The sequence below is a fragment of the Onychostoma macrolepis genome, chromosome 18, assembly GCF_012432095.1.
Source record: "Onychostoma macrolepis isolate SWU-2019 chromosome 18, ASM1243209v1, whole genome shotgun sequence".
In the NCBI taxonomy this organism is placed as follows: Eukaryota; Metazoa; Chordata; class Actinopteri; order Cypriniformes; family Cyprinidae; genus Onychostoma; species Onychostoma macrolepis.
The window spans coordinates 15,679,583-15,692,443 of NC_081172.1; the positions used below are offsets into that span (position 1 = coordinate 15,679,583).

A 12,861-nucleotide genomic window follows, 5' to 3' on the forward strand; every position below is an offset into this window, starting at 1 on the left:
CATGCACATGCATCAGAATATCGCTTTGTGTGTTCTGTGGAAGAACGACAGTCACTGGTTTGAAATGCCATGAAGATGAATAAATAAAGATGCTATGAAGAGACTATTTTTTATTTAAGAACATGAGTCTCATTTGTCTGAAGAAATTAGATAGGGGTTACTTGAGTGGATGTTTTGGCTGGGTATTTATCATCTAGTTATCTGCAGTGGTCCAGGCCCCCTGCATGATTCAAACCGATCAGCCATCTGTCTGTGTTTTAAAGCCTCATTGCAGAGCTTTCCCTCAGTGGACCATTAAAACACAGGCAGCAGCTTAGCACCTCACTGCTTGCCTTTAATGAGCTAGTCATGTAAACACGCGTGTCTTCACACCGCTGTGTATTTTGTGTTGTGCTTTCTGCTCACACTTAGAGAGAAAAGAAATAAATTAGTGAAGAAATGAGATTGGATGTCTTTAATGAACCACAATTGTCTCTTTGTTTCATTTTATGTACAGTAGTTGAATGCATCACAAGTTACTCTCTCTGAATCTATGTTTAATGAAGAAATTGCAGGCTGAGTTCATGTTAATTACATGTTAAACAGTGTCTGTGCTGTTTTGTTGTACAGCAGTTTGCCTGAGTGTTTTATTTTATTTATACATAAGTAAAAATATAAAAATAAAAATATATAATATAATAAATATATATATAATAAGTATTATATTTATTATTAATTCTATTATATAATTTTAACTATTATATTTTTATTTTACTAAATTATATCATAATATCCGTCCTTTTTCCAAACCTATGTAGGGTCACAGGGATATAAGCGTATAGGGATATTATATTATATTATATTATATTATATTATATTATATTATATTATATTATATTATATTATATTATATTATATTATATTATATTATTGTCAGACTTGTGTTTGTCTTGTGTTTTGTTCCCCATGCCCATATTTGGTCCTCCTGTTCCTGTCTTCGTTATTAGTTCATTAGTCTCCGTCTGTGTTTAATTACTCCTCACCTGTTTCAGTTCTTCCTCGTTTGATTTCCTAGTGTTCTTAAGCCCTGTGTCTCCCTGTCTCCCACATCCGGTATTGTTTGTCTTACCCCCGTGCTCCATGTTTCCTGGTGAAAAATTCATTAAAAGGAATATTGATTATTCTCCTCGTCTCCTGCATTCTCCTTGCTCCTTGCGCAACGTGACAGAATACCGGACCCAAACTGAAAGTGAGCGGTGCCTTTTCCCCCCGATTTTAGTTTCATTTTTCCAAAGTCTTTTTGTTTTCCTGTTTTCTCCCGCGGCATGGAAAACTTTTACGCCGGGGAATTCTGCAACGCCGTGGGATGATGCCACTTTAAATTCTATGTTCTAGCTCGGGGCCAACTACCATCACCCCGTAGACCTCCCAGACACTCCCAGGGAGTGCCTGGGCCCGAGCCAGAATCAGCCCTCCACCATCCGTGGCTCCCTCAAGCCCGCCATCCGCGGGGAAGCCAAGCCCGCCGGCCGCCACTGTCTCAAGCCCGCCGTCCGCGGGGAAGTCAAGCCCTGCAGTGCAGGCTCCAGCTCCAGCCCCTGACCAGAGTCCAGTGCAGGCTCCAGCCCCAGAGTGCCCTCCAGTATCCGCTCCTCCTGAGCACTCTCAAGTGCCTGCTCCTCCAGAGCGCCAGCCAGAACCTGCCTCTACTTCCCCCAAGGATTTTTTTTGGGGGTGTTGTATGGCTCCAGCTGTAGAGGCCAGGGCTGGGGCTGCAGCCTCAGAGGCGATCCCGTCCAACCCTCCTGAGTCTCCTTCGTCTCCGCTGGTCCCGTCCAGCCCTCCCGAGTCTCCAGACCTGCCATGGCCTCCCGGGCTCCCTGCTCCGCCATGGCTCCATATGACTGCCTAATCCGCCCTAGAGGCCTTCCCCGTGTCCCTGTCCCTTGAGGCCTCCAGAGCCTCTTGACTTTTTTTAAGTCAAGTAGTCATCTTTATTTATATAGCGCTTTTAACAATACAGATTGTGTCAAAGCACTTAACAGTATCAAATTGGAGGATAGAGTGTCAGTAATGTATGATAAGATTAAACTCTCAATTTTCAGTTAAAGGCATTTCATTATTGAATTCAGAGATGTCATTGTCTAGCTCAGTTTAGTTTAAATAGTATCTGTGCAATCAAATCGACGATAATCGCTAGAAATTAAGTGTCCCCAACTGAGCAAGCCAGAGGCGACAGCGGCAAGGAACCAAAACTCCCTCTGTGACAGAATGGAGAAAAAACCCTTGGGAGAAACCAGGCTCAGTCGGGGGGCCAGTTCTCCTCTGACCAGACGAAACCCGCACTTCAATTCCAACCGTAGCCATGTCAGATTGCGTAAAGGGCTTATCTGATTCCCGTGGTCTTGTCCCGATGGAGCATTTTAATTTATAATTTAATCTATTTGTTATTTGTGTTTTATTCATTATTTGAAGTTTTAAGCATTTATTGTTTCTCGGTGTATTTTTATAATATATATTTGTTTGTTTATTATAATTTAAATTTGTCTATTTATGTTTTTAGTAATGCATTTTAATAACATGCAATTTGTGCAACACTGATATGATGTGTTAACGAAATCAATTATAACTTATTCATAGTAGTTGTCTTTTTATGTAATTATTTTATCTACTACAAAAAAAATATGGGGTAAAATGTATTATCTTTATTATGTTTTATTTTTACCATGTATTATATTATATAACAATCATTTATTTTAGTAACATAATTTGTGCAACACCGACACTGTGATAATATAAACATAACAGCAGGAATCTTTATATAAATAAACTTATCTCTGCTAATACTGTATGACTTAATTTAGTATTTTTAAATGTATACTGTCTTTGGTTTACTTTTATTGGGTGGTGTGGTGCTTATTGTAACAGATCTGATCTTTAGCCTTTTCGTCTGTGCTGATTCATATCGTTGTTCCTGTATCTTTGATTACATAACTGAAAAGTTTAAATGTTTAATCAGTGTATATGTGTTTCTTATCAGAGTGTGGCCTTGGCTTGATCGACATTTACTCTATTCATTCTGACTTCCTCCTGTATCTCATCAGTATGTCTGCTGTGTTGTATTCGTCCATGCCTCTAATTATCATGCTGAAATCTCAGATGCTCCTCTGGCCAATACTTATCTGCTGATGCAGTGTTTCTTCTTTTCCCAGGGCTGGACTGATTTTAGTGCTTTCTCTCTCTTGCAGGCTACACACACAGGGATGCGCTCCTACATTTACAAACAGAGCTCTGTGATTGGCTCGCAGGCGGAGCACACTGGGATGAGGACGTACTATTTCAGTGCGGACACACAGGAGGACATGAATGGCTGGGTCAGGGCCATGAACCAGGCTGCACTGATGCAAACCCATACAGTGAAGAGGTCAGTGAGTCACAAAACTTTACAAAAACATTTTCTTAAGGCCAGAAAAATATCTAAACATCATTAAAACAAGAATTTACTTCAGATTGTTTCACAGAATGTATCTTTAACATTTGTCTTGTATCAACATATATTTTAAACATAACTCATAACGTCATAACATTTAGAGCTAAATTTAAGATTTATGTATGAGAATTGCATATAAAATCTCCATCCATGTGGATTACACTGTTTTGAGATAATCTAATAAACCAGAAGTGATGCATATGTGTTAGGCATACATAACTGAAATTGGTACAATTTCTGCAATAGTACTAATAAACTTACATTACACATTAATCAGGTTTATATATTTACAATCAATAAATCCTAACTGAAGATTGCTTGTTCCATATTTTAACCATGTTCATACTTTTTAACTGAATAAATGTTGTTTTCACAATAAACAGATTTATGCTGATTCTAAGCCAAAAAATTATTATATAAATAAAATCATAGTTGCAAATAGTAATAAACTATGCCATGATGTTTCTGAGTGCAGAACTCATACTTGTTTAATTTATGTATGACCGACAAACATGGATCAGTTTAAATTAGATTCAATCTGTATAATACAAATAGAGGAAATTTTATATTCAATTCAAATACAAAAAAAAAAAATCTTAAATTTAGGGCTTATTTTTTATTTTTTAAATATACATATATTGAATGTAAGAAAAATTAGCTTCTAGTCAAAAAAAGTGAAATCAAAAAGTTCTAATTTAGGTATAATAGTTTCTTAATTTTTACTCTAAAAATATGAATTTTGTGTGATTTAATGTTAGTTTGCAGCTGTTTTCTGAAGTGTGTGTTTGTGTTTAAAGTGTACTGTCAAATGCAGTTTTCACAAGTCTGTGTCAAGGGACGTTGTGAGTCTGTAAGTGTTTGTCGGGCGTCAGTCTTGTTGATTGACAGCGATGCTGCAGTGTGCCTTGCTCTGCCAGTACAGAAAACTAGACGGGTACTGAGCAGTGACTCAGCTTTCTGTCTTTCTGTTGTCTGGGCCGGCCTCACTTCCTTGAGACCGTCACAGGGCCCAAACTCAGCTCAGATGTGGGCTGAGTACTCAAACCGTCAAACTGACAAAATACTCATCCCTAGTTCAGATACTATACACATAAATAGGAAAAATCTGGAGTCACTCTGTTTTTAAATACAGTGTGAACACAGGCTGTATAAACATGCAAATGGTTTAGACCAGGGGTGCCCACACTTTTTTGTGTGGGGATCTACTTTTCAAAAGAGAAACTCACCGAGATCTACCAAATAAAAAAATAAAAATAAAATAAAATACATATAAAATAAATGAATAAAAAAGCTTGTTGGAAGGTATCTTTATATTGCATTAACTAAAAAATAATAATAATAAAATAATGTTCAATTCTTAGTACCCACGTAGAACTGTGCCAGCATTTCCCTAAAGCAGTGGTTATCAACCTTTTTTAATCCAAGACCCCCTCCTCTCCAAATCAATACTGCAAGCCCAAACTTTTCTATTCACAAAAACCTTTGTATTTGTTATTACTTTTCAATTAGATGTAATTTTTTAAAACAAAATAAATTTAAGACAGGTTTAAGCATTCCATGTTTTTTTTTGCAAACATACTTTGCAAAAATGTCACTGCAGATATTCTATACAACTTAAAAGTATAGCTCAATTTCACAGTAATTTTAACATATAAGTCAACCTGCCATACCAAACACTACCACAGGGAGATGCCAAAGGACTGCATATAAACTACTATATGAGTCAATTCAGAATCACTAAACACACCAAAATACAAATAAAAAATGAAACCATTCTGAACTCAGCGATCTGAAGGCGGCTCGACGCCACAGTGAACAGTTCCTCTGTCAGAACGCTGTTTGGAGTGTCTGATGCCCATTTATACATAAACACCACTGATCCTCACAAAATTCTCCAGCATCCGTTATAAAACACTCGCTGTATTCAACTATGTGAATATACTGAGTTATAGTGTTATAGTGGTCAGTGCGCCGAGAGCGCACATACACGGTTCGTTTGCGCATCAATAATAACGGACCTAATGCATGACTCCTATATGTCACTTTAATCATCTTTACCTTGATTATAATCGTCGTCCATCAAAACTTTAGGCTATTAGTGTGACACTGGCTTTTCTTATCCAGCTGAGAGCTGTAGTTTGCGTACCATATGCTCATACAGCGGTTTTGAGCCACCGTTCAGTCTGAATTTCACACAACGCAATGAGAAACTGCTTGAGCTGCTCCGAAACACAGAATATCACAGAATACGTAGAGAGGTGGTGCTGTTATTTATTTGTATATATTTTTACATTATTTAACATTAGTCATAACATTAGTGAATATATTTTAGTTTTAAGTTATCTCGTGAATTGAAGCGTGATCTACCAGCATTGCTTTCGATCGCAATCGACATATTGTGCACCCCTGGTTTAGACGATCAATGCTCTCCTTTGACATGCGTAATGCGTGTTCCCAATTTCAGCCATAAAAGATTGAATAGTTAGCTGTCACTGCTGGTGATTGTTGTTAACCAAGGCACCAAATTGGGATCACGGCAGGATCTTTGAGTTGTCATAGCAGCCCAACACTAATGAGACTAGTGTCAGCTTGAGCTGGCAGTCAGCGATGCAGAAAATTAGACTGTGATAGTCCAGGATAAAAACGCCATTTTGAATAATTTCTTTTCATAACTTCATGTAGAGACTCATAGAGTGGCTTTTCATTCTCATAGATGCCTTTATTTTTGTGTTTTCCCTTTCTATTTTGCCAGAGATGTTTTGTGTATACCATTTGTTTAGTGCTTTGAATGGAATCAGTCATGCTTCTGCCTTGCTGTTTCATGTCCGACTGTAGGAATGTGGGTTTCATGTTTTCTGAGAATCTCTGTAGGCTTTGTTTTGGTCCAGCTTATTTGCACATGTGGCTATTTGTGCGAATACTCTGAGTAAATTATCTGCAATACGCCCACGAAGTGCACATGCAGTTTGTTCAACTGTACAAACCTCTTAGTACCCTTTATTTGGGTAAATCATAGTTGAACAGTTTAAAATTGTAGAAATAAATGGGTATTTGTACAGTACTTTAAATCTTAGAAGTATATTTAAAAATACTGTACTGCTAGATAATGTAATATTAAATTAAATGCCACTTAACTGTACTTACAGAATACACTTTCACGCACTTTATAAAAGGGTTACACTTTATTTTAAGGTGTCCTTGTTACACATGTTACATTGCTATTATAATAACAATAAAGTATGCATAATTACATGCAAGTAACCCTAAGCCAAACCCTAATCCAAACCCTAACCATATATTAAGTACATGTAGTTAATTAATATTACTCAGTACCTAAATGTATAATTACACTGTAACAAGGACACCTTAAAATAAAGTGTAACCTATAAAAGTATTGTACTTTGTCAAATGTCAAAACGTTTTCCTTTTAAGTACATTTTAAATTATTGTTTTAATCATTCTTTGTTATGCATTATGAAAGTACACTTATTTTGATGTTAACTAACATATTCAAGCACATAAAGTACTTTATTATAATTTTAACTAGTTACATTTCAATTTTATTAATTTACTACATTTTAAATGTACTAAATTGCAACTTCATTGTTACAAATGTGTAAATACAAATATATTTAAATCCATGACATACGTTAATAGATATTGCATTATATTTTAGTAAAATATATAATATAAAAAAATATAAAATATAATGCTTGTTGACATATTTGCCAGTACACTTTCACCATATTTCGAAGACAATAGAATTAATTGTCCAATTATATATAAAGATGTAATTAAGTACTACTTTAGTGGTCTAAAAAGCACTCTAAAGTTCAGCTTACTGCATTTAATGTAAATTTAAACTATAATACATTTTCATTTAATTGCAATTAAGTGTCTTAAGTACATTCTTTTATTATTTCCATTAAGTATTTTAAGTACTTTTTCTTTACGCAAAAAAGTAATATATTTAAAATGCCAATTCAGCACCCGGACTCTTCTACTACGAACCCATGCTGTTGTAATAGTTGCAGTATGTGGTTTTGCATTGTCCTGCTGAAATACACGTCATCTGGAGGGGAGCATATGTTGCTCTAAACCTTTATATACCTTTCAGCATTCATAGCACCTTCCAAAAAATGCAAGCTGCCCATACCGTATGCACTTATGCACCCCCATACCATCAGAGATGCTGGCTTTTGAACTGAACGCTGATAACAAGCTGGAAGGTCTCCCTCCTCTTTAGCCCGGAGGACACAGCGTCCGTGATTTCCAACAAGAATGTCAAATTTGGACTCGTCTGACAGTAGAACACTTTTCCACTTTGAACCAGTCCATTTTAAATGAGCCTTGGCCCACAGGACACGACGGCGCTTCTGGACCATGTTCACATATGGCTTCCTTTGTGCATGATAGAGCTTTAGTTGGCATCTGCAGATGGCACGGCGGATTGTGTTTACCGATAGTGGTTTCTGGAAGTATTCCTGGGCCCATTTAGTAATGTCAATGACAGAATCATGCCGATGAGTGATGCAGTGTCGCCTCAGGGCCCAAAGACCATGGGCATCCAACAGAGGTCTTAGGCCTTGTCCCTTACTCACAGAGATTTCTCCAGCTGAATCTTTTGATGATGTTATGCACTGTAGATGATGAGATTTGCAAAGCCTTTGCAATTTGACGTTGAGGAACGTTGTTTTAAAGTATTCCACAATCTTTTTACACACTCTTTCACAGATTGGAGAGCCAATTCTTTTTGTCAATTAACTTAATTAGTTTCTATATGTTCTCCCAGCTGAATCTTTTCAAAATGTCTTGCTTTTTCAGCCCTTTGTTGCCCCTGTGCCAACTTTTTTGAGACCTGTAGCAGGCATCAAATTTGAAATGAGCTCATTTAGTGGATAAAAGTGTAAAATTTCTCCGTTTAAACATTTGTTATGTTCTCTATGTTCTATTCTGAATAAAATATTGACTCATGTGATTTTGAAAGTCTTTTAGTTTTCATTTTATTCAAATTTAGAAAAATGTCCCAACATTTCCGGAATTCGGGTTGTATAGTTCAAATCTTTTAAAATATTTACTGAAATATTGCTCGAGACTTGCTGATATAAAAATTATAATGTATTTTAGTACTACTTGTGCACAATGCACATCTCTTAATATTTAGCCTGAAATGTGTTTTAATGTCATTATTGATCAGGATTGTATGATCTTTGAATAATATCAGTCTTTAAATGCAAAAATATTTAAATTGTAACTGAAGTATACTTGCAATAGTTCCACATTTTCAGTATCTTTAGTTGGACTTCAGCACTACTTTCCCACAAATGTTCCATTTTAGCAGACTTCAAGTATGCCAGTTTAGTATAGTAAAAGTACAATTGCAGGGTATTTTTATTAAGTACATAATGTATGTAAATGTATTTGTATATATTTAGCATGAAATAAGTGTATTTCAAATACATTTTAGTATATTTATTTTTCACTATACGGAAAGTATACTTCTTTCTCTCAAGGGACTGAATGTTAACTAAATATTAGAATAAATGCATCTCTTCTCAATCAGTACACAAACAATTACATCTCTTAAGTACCGTAGATATTATCAGGCCTAAAGGAACAGCTGTTCACGTTAAAATGCAGATGGAGATTTGTCTGTTGTAGATTTTGAGTGTGTCTGAATGCAAAGAGCCACTAGAGGCTATTTCCTTTTAGTATGTGCAGCTTGGATATTATTAGTCTGGCTGTAGAGTGAACTCCAGTAGAGATAGCTAAGCTCCCAGCGGCCATGTCTTCTCCAAATGTAGATTCACTGAGGGCCTGATTTAATCATGTCACGTTTAGACTGCTATATATGGACAATCTGAAGCGGGAATTAATTTTACATGGTGATACTGAATCATTTTTCATTCCACAGTTCTTGTTATAAGAAACCAAGCAATGAGTATTAGTGCTTATTGTGGTGGTAAGACTTTGCTTATAACTGATATTTAACCATTAAATGTAAGTGGTGCTTGTGCAAACCAAACGCAATGCTAGATTCTTGTAGGCTCTTGCCAGGGTGTTACTTTTTAGCTATTATCATATTTAGTCAACCTTGTCCTGTTTTTGTTTAGTCACATGTTCATCATGCTGTACAACGGTTAAACTGATACAAAATTATTTTTTCTCAAAATGATTGCAATGATTGTTGTCATTTGAAAAATTTATTTTTACATTTCAGGGATTGCACTTTCACCAGTAAGGTTTATTTTACCTCATCTAGTGTACTAATTTATTATAGGCTATTAGAGTCTTAGATATTATAGGCTAATTAATATAGAAATTAATATCAAAGGCTTAGATATACACGCTCTCTGTCTACATTATGAAAATTGGTAAAAAGAAACAAAAAATATTATATTCCTAATAGTAATTCCTAATTGCAACAATGTTTCTCTGTTAAAACAACAGTTGAGTAAGTTATTATTATTATTTTTTTTTTTTTTTGGTGTTTTCAGATCATAGTCAGCACTTCTGCAATGAAGAGTGAGTGAGTGTGCATGGTTGCCAGATTGCAAAACACCGGGCAGAAAATGTAAAGTGCCCTCCACTAATATTGGTACCCTTGATAAATATGAGCAAAGGCGGCTGTGAAAATAAATCTGAATTGTTTATCCTTTTGATCTTTCACTCAAAAAAATCACAAAATTCTAACCTATCATTGAAGTAAAATAATTGAAAGTGGGGAGAATATCTCATGATGAAATAAATGTTTTTTCTCCAATAAATGTTGGCCACAATTATTGGCACCCCTAGAAATTTTTATGAGTAAAATATCTCTGAAGTATATTCCCATTCATATTTACATTTTTTTTTTTAGCACACCAGGGTGACTAGGAGCATGAAATTGTCCAGCCATGACTTCCTGTTCCACAGGATTATAAATATGAGGAACACAAAGGCCAAATTCCCTTAATCATCCATCACAAAGAGTAAAACCTAAGAATATAGTTCTGATGTGCAGAACAAGATTGTTGAGCATCACAAAATAGAAAGTAACTGTAAGAAAAGAGTTAAAGCATTGAAAATCCCCATTTCCACCATCAGGGTAATAATTAAGAATTTCCAATCAACTAAAGATGTTAAAAATCTGCCTGTAAGAGGACGTGCGTCTATATCATCCTAATGCACGGTGAGAAGGAGAGTTTGAGTGGCCAAAGACTCTCCAAGGACCACAGCTGGAGAATTGCAGAGATTAGTTGAGTCTTGGGGTCAGAAACCTAAAAAATATATATATATATCAAACATCCCCTACATCACCACATGTTGTTCGGGAGGGTTTCAAGGAAAATTCTCCTCACTCATCCAAAAAAAAACTCCAGCAAATTCAGTTATCAGACACGACTGGAACTTCAAATGGCACTGGCTTCTATGGACAGATGAAACTAAAAAAAGAGCTTTTTGGCAGCAAACCCACCAGATGAGTTTAGTACAAACAGGGATAAAAAAGTACCCCATGTCCACGGTTAAATATACTGCTGGATCTTTGATGTTGTGGGCCTGTTTTTCTGCCAGAGGCATCATGGATTCAATCAAATACCAACAGATAAAAAATCAACAGCTGACTGACTCTGTTAGAAATCTTATAATGGACCGTGTCTGGATCTTCCACTAGGACAATAATCCAAAACAAACATCAAAATAAACACAAAAATGGGTCACTGAGCACAAAATGAATATTTTACCATGGCTGTCCCTGTCCTCTTCACAGCCGCCTTTGCTCATATTTACCAAGGGTGCCAATATTAGTGCAGGGCACTGTATCTTGATATCTGGCAACTGCACACACGAAAGCTCACATAGTAAGCACATACAGCAGTCCGCAATAATATTTTGTCTCCTTTTTTTTTTTTTTTTTTAGATGAAAATCGAGATTTTTTGCATAGTTTTTATTATTAAAAATACATTTTAGTCTTGTCTTTTATCGTCAACAATATTGCATGTTGATGTAGTCACAGTTATCGTTTATTGACCTTATTGTCATCATCTCATTTTAGTCATGGGACAAAGACTCGTCAACGAACATTTTTGTCATAGTTTTAGTTAACGAAATTAACTCTACTGTGGGGTTGGTCAAGCTGTGCCTTTTTCTGCTACAGAATATATGATATATTTAGTTTTATGAGCAGACTCCCTCATATGTAAGGCTGGGTTACTCTATGATCCAGACTCCATGCTGTGGAATGCTGTTAGTCTAACAGACCTGACATGTGATCCGGCAGCATGATAACAGCATCATATAATCGACTCATAAAACCTCACTGACCTTTGCACATGTCATGTTTTTGCCGCACAGAGACGAGTCGGATCATCCAGACCAAGTGAACATTTTTGAGAAACTCAAGCAGCAGGCTGTTCCTCAAACCAACCACATCAACAGCTACGTCATTCCAGAACCCGAGGTCATCCAAAGTAACAGGCTGCTGGAGGAGAAGCAGGAAGGATTTGTTGGAGAAGTGGAGATTCAGGTTGCTCCAAGAGAGATGGAGCCGGCGAGGGGTAAATCGCCAGCGAGCAGGATAGTTGAGGTGGAGGTTTTAGCTCCAGGGTCAACACCAGCATCCCAAGTTCCCTCTCGAGCTCCTTCCAGGGCAGTCTCGACCCCGCCAGTGCTGAGGAATGGTACGCCCATAGAGCAGAACGGCATGCCTGGGTATCAAAGGGGGCCTACTCCGTCTTCTCAAACTCCTATTCAGGTACAGAGGAAGAGTGCACTGGAGAAGGTGGAGAACTGGGTCAAAGTACAGAAGGAAGAACGCCAGGGGTGAGTATATACATCTGTCGCGTATTTTTACACAGGCGAAATTCAAATTATTATACTTTTCTTACTGTTTGTGCCATGTAATGATATAGCAGAAGTAGTTAGAGTAGTATGGTGGTATGCTTCTCCGAATTCAGTCACAGACACACTGTACAGAGAGCAGTTAGAAGAGTCGGATGTTACTGTGAAGAGTCATGGGATGCATCGCCCCCAAGTGGTTGAAATCTTAATAAATCATCATCACAGAAAACAGCACCCAAATATTCAGGTTGTCAAGTAGACATGAAATGCCATTCACAATTCATTTTACTTTTGTAATGTGAAATACTTATGAATGAATTTTAACAAGACAAGTCTTGCACTTTTTTTTATTTTAGGCATCAGGATGTGTTTGAGTTGTGGAAATTGGGAAAGTTAAAAGAAAAAAAAAAATTGACATTTTATGTTTAGAATAAAATAAACCAATCCCTCAGTAAGACTAGGGTTGTTTATTAAAATAAATACATTGCAATTTAAAAGTTATGGGTCAGTAATATAGATAGATTTATTTATAAAGAAAAAAAAGAATTGTTTTTTTCATATGAAGGGCTCT

At 36.4% G+C, this 12,861-nt stretch overlaps 1 protein-coding gene across 13 annotated transcripts in view; it reads left to right on the forward strand.

Moving 5' to 3' along the window:
* plekha7a (pleckstrin homology domain containing, family A member 7a) overlaps positions 1 to 12,861 on the forward strand; it is a 97,936-nt gene that overhangs the window by 62,331 nt on the left and 22,744 nt on the right. For 10 of the 13 annotated variants that reach the window (XM_058752411.1, XM_058752413.1, XM_058752414.1 and 7 more), the window contains 2 exons: positions 3,228 to 3,403; positions 11,805 to 12,272. In XM_058752411.1, coding sequence (XP_058608394.1) covers positions 3,228 to 3,403; positions 11,805 to 12,272 — 644 coding nt within the window. Of the gene's footprint in view, positions 1 to 966; positions 1,229 to 3,227; positions 3,404 to 11,804; positions 12,273 to 12,861 lie in introns of those variants that run through there. The other 3 variants (XM_058752412.1, XM_058752420.1, XM_058752424.1) reach the window with 2 other exon arrangements.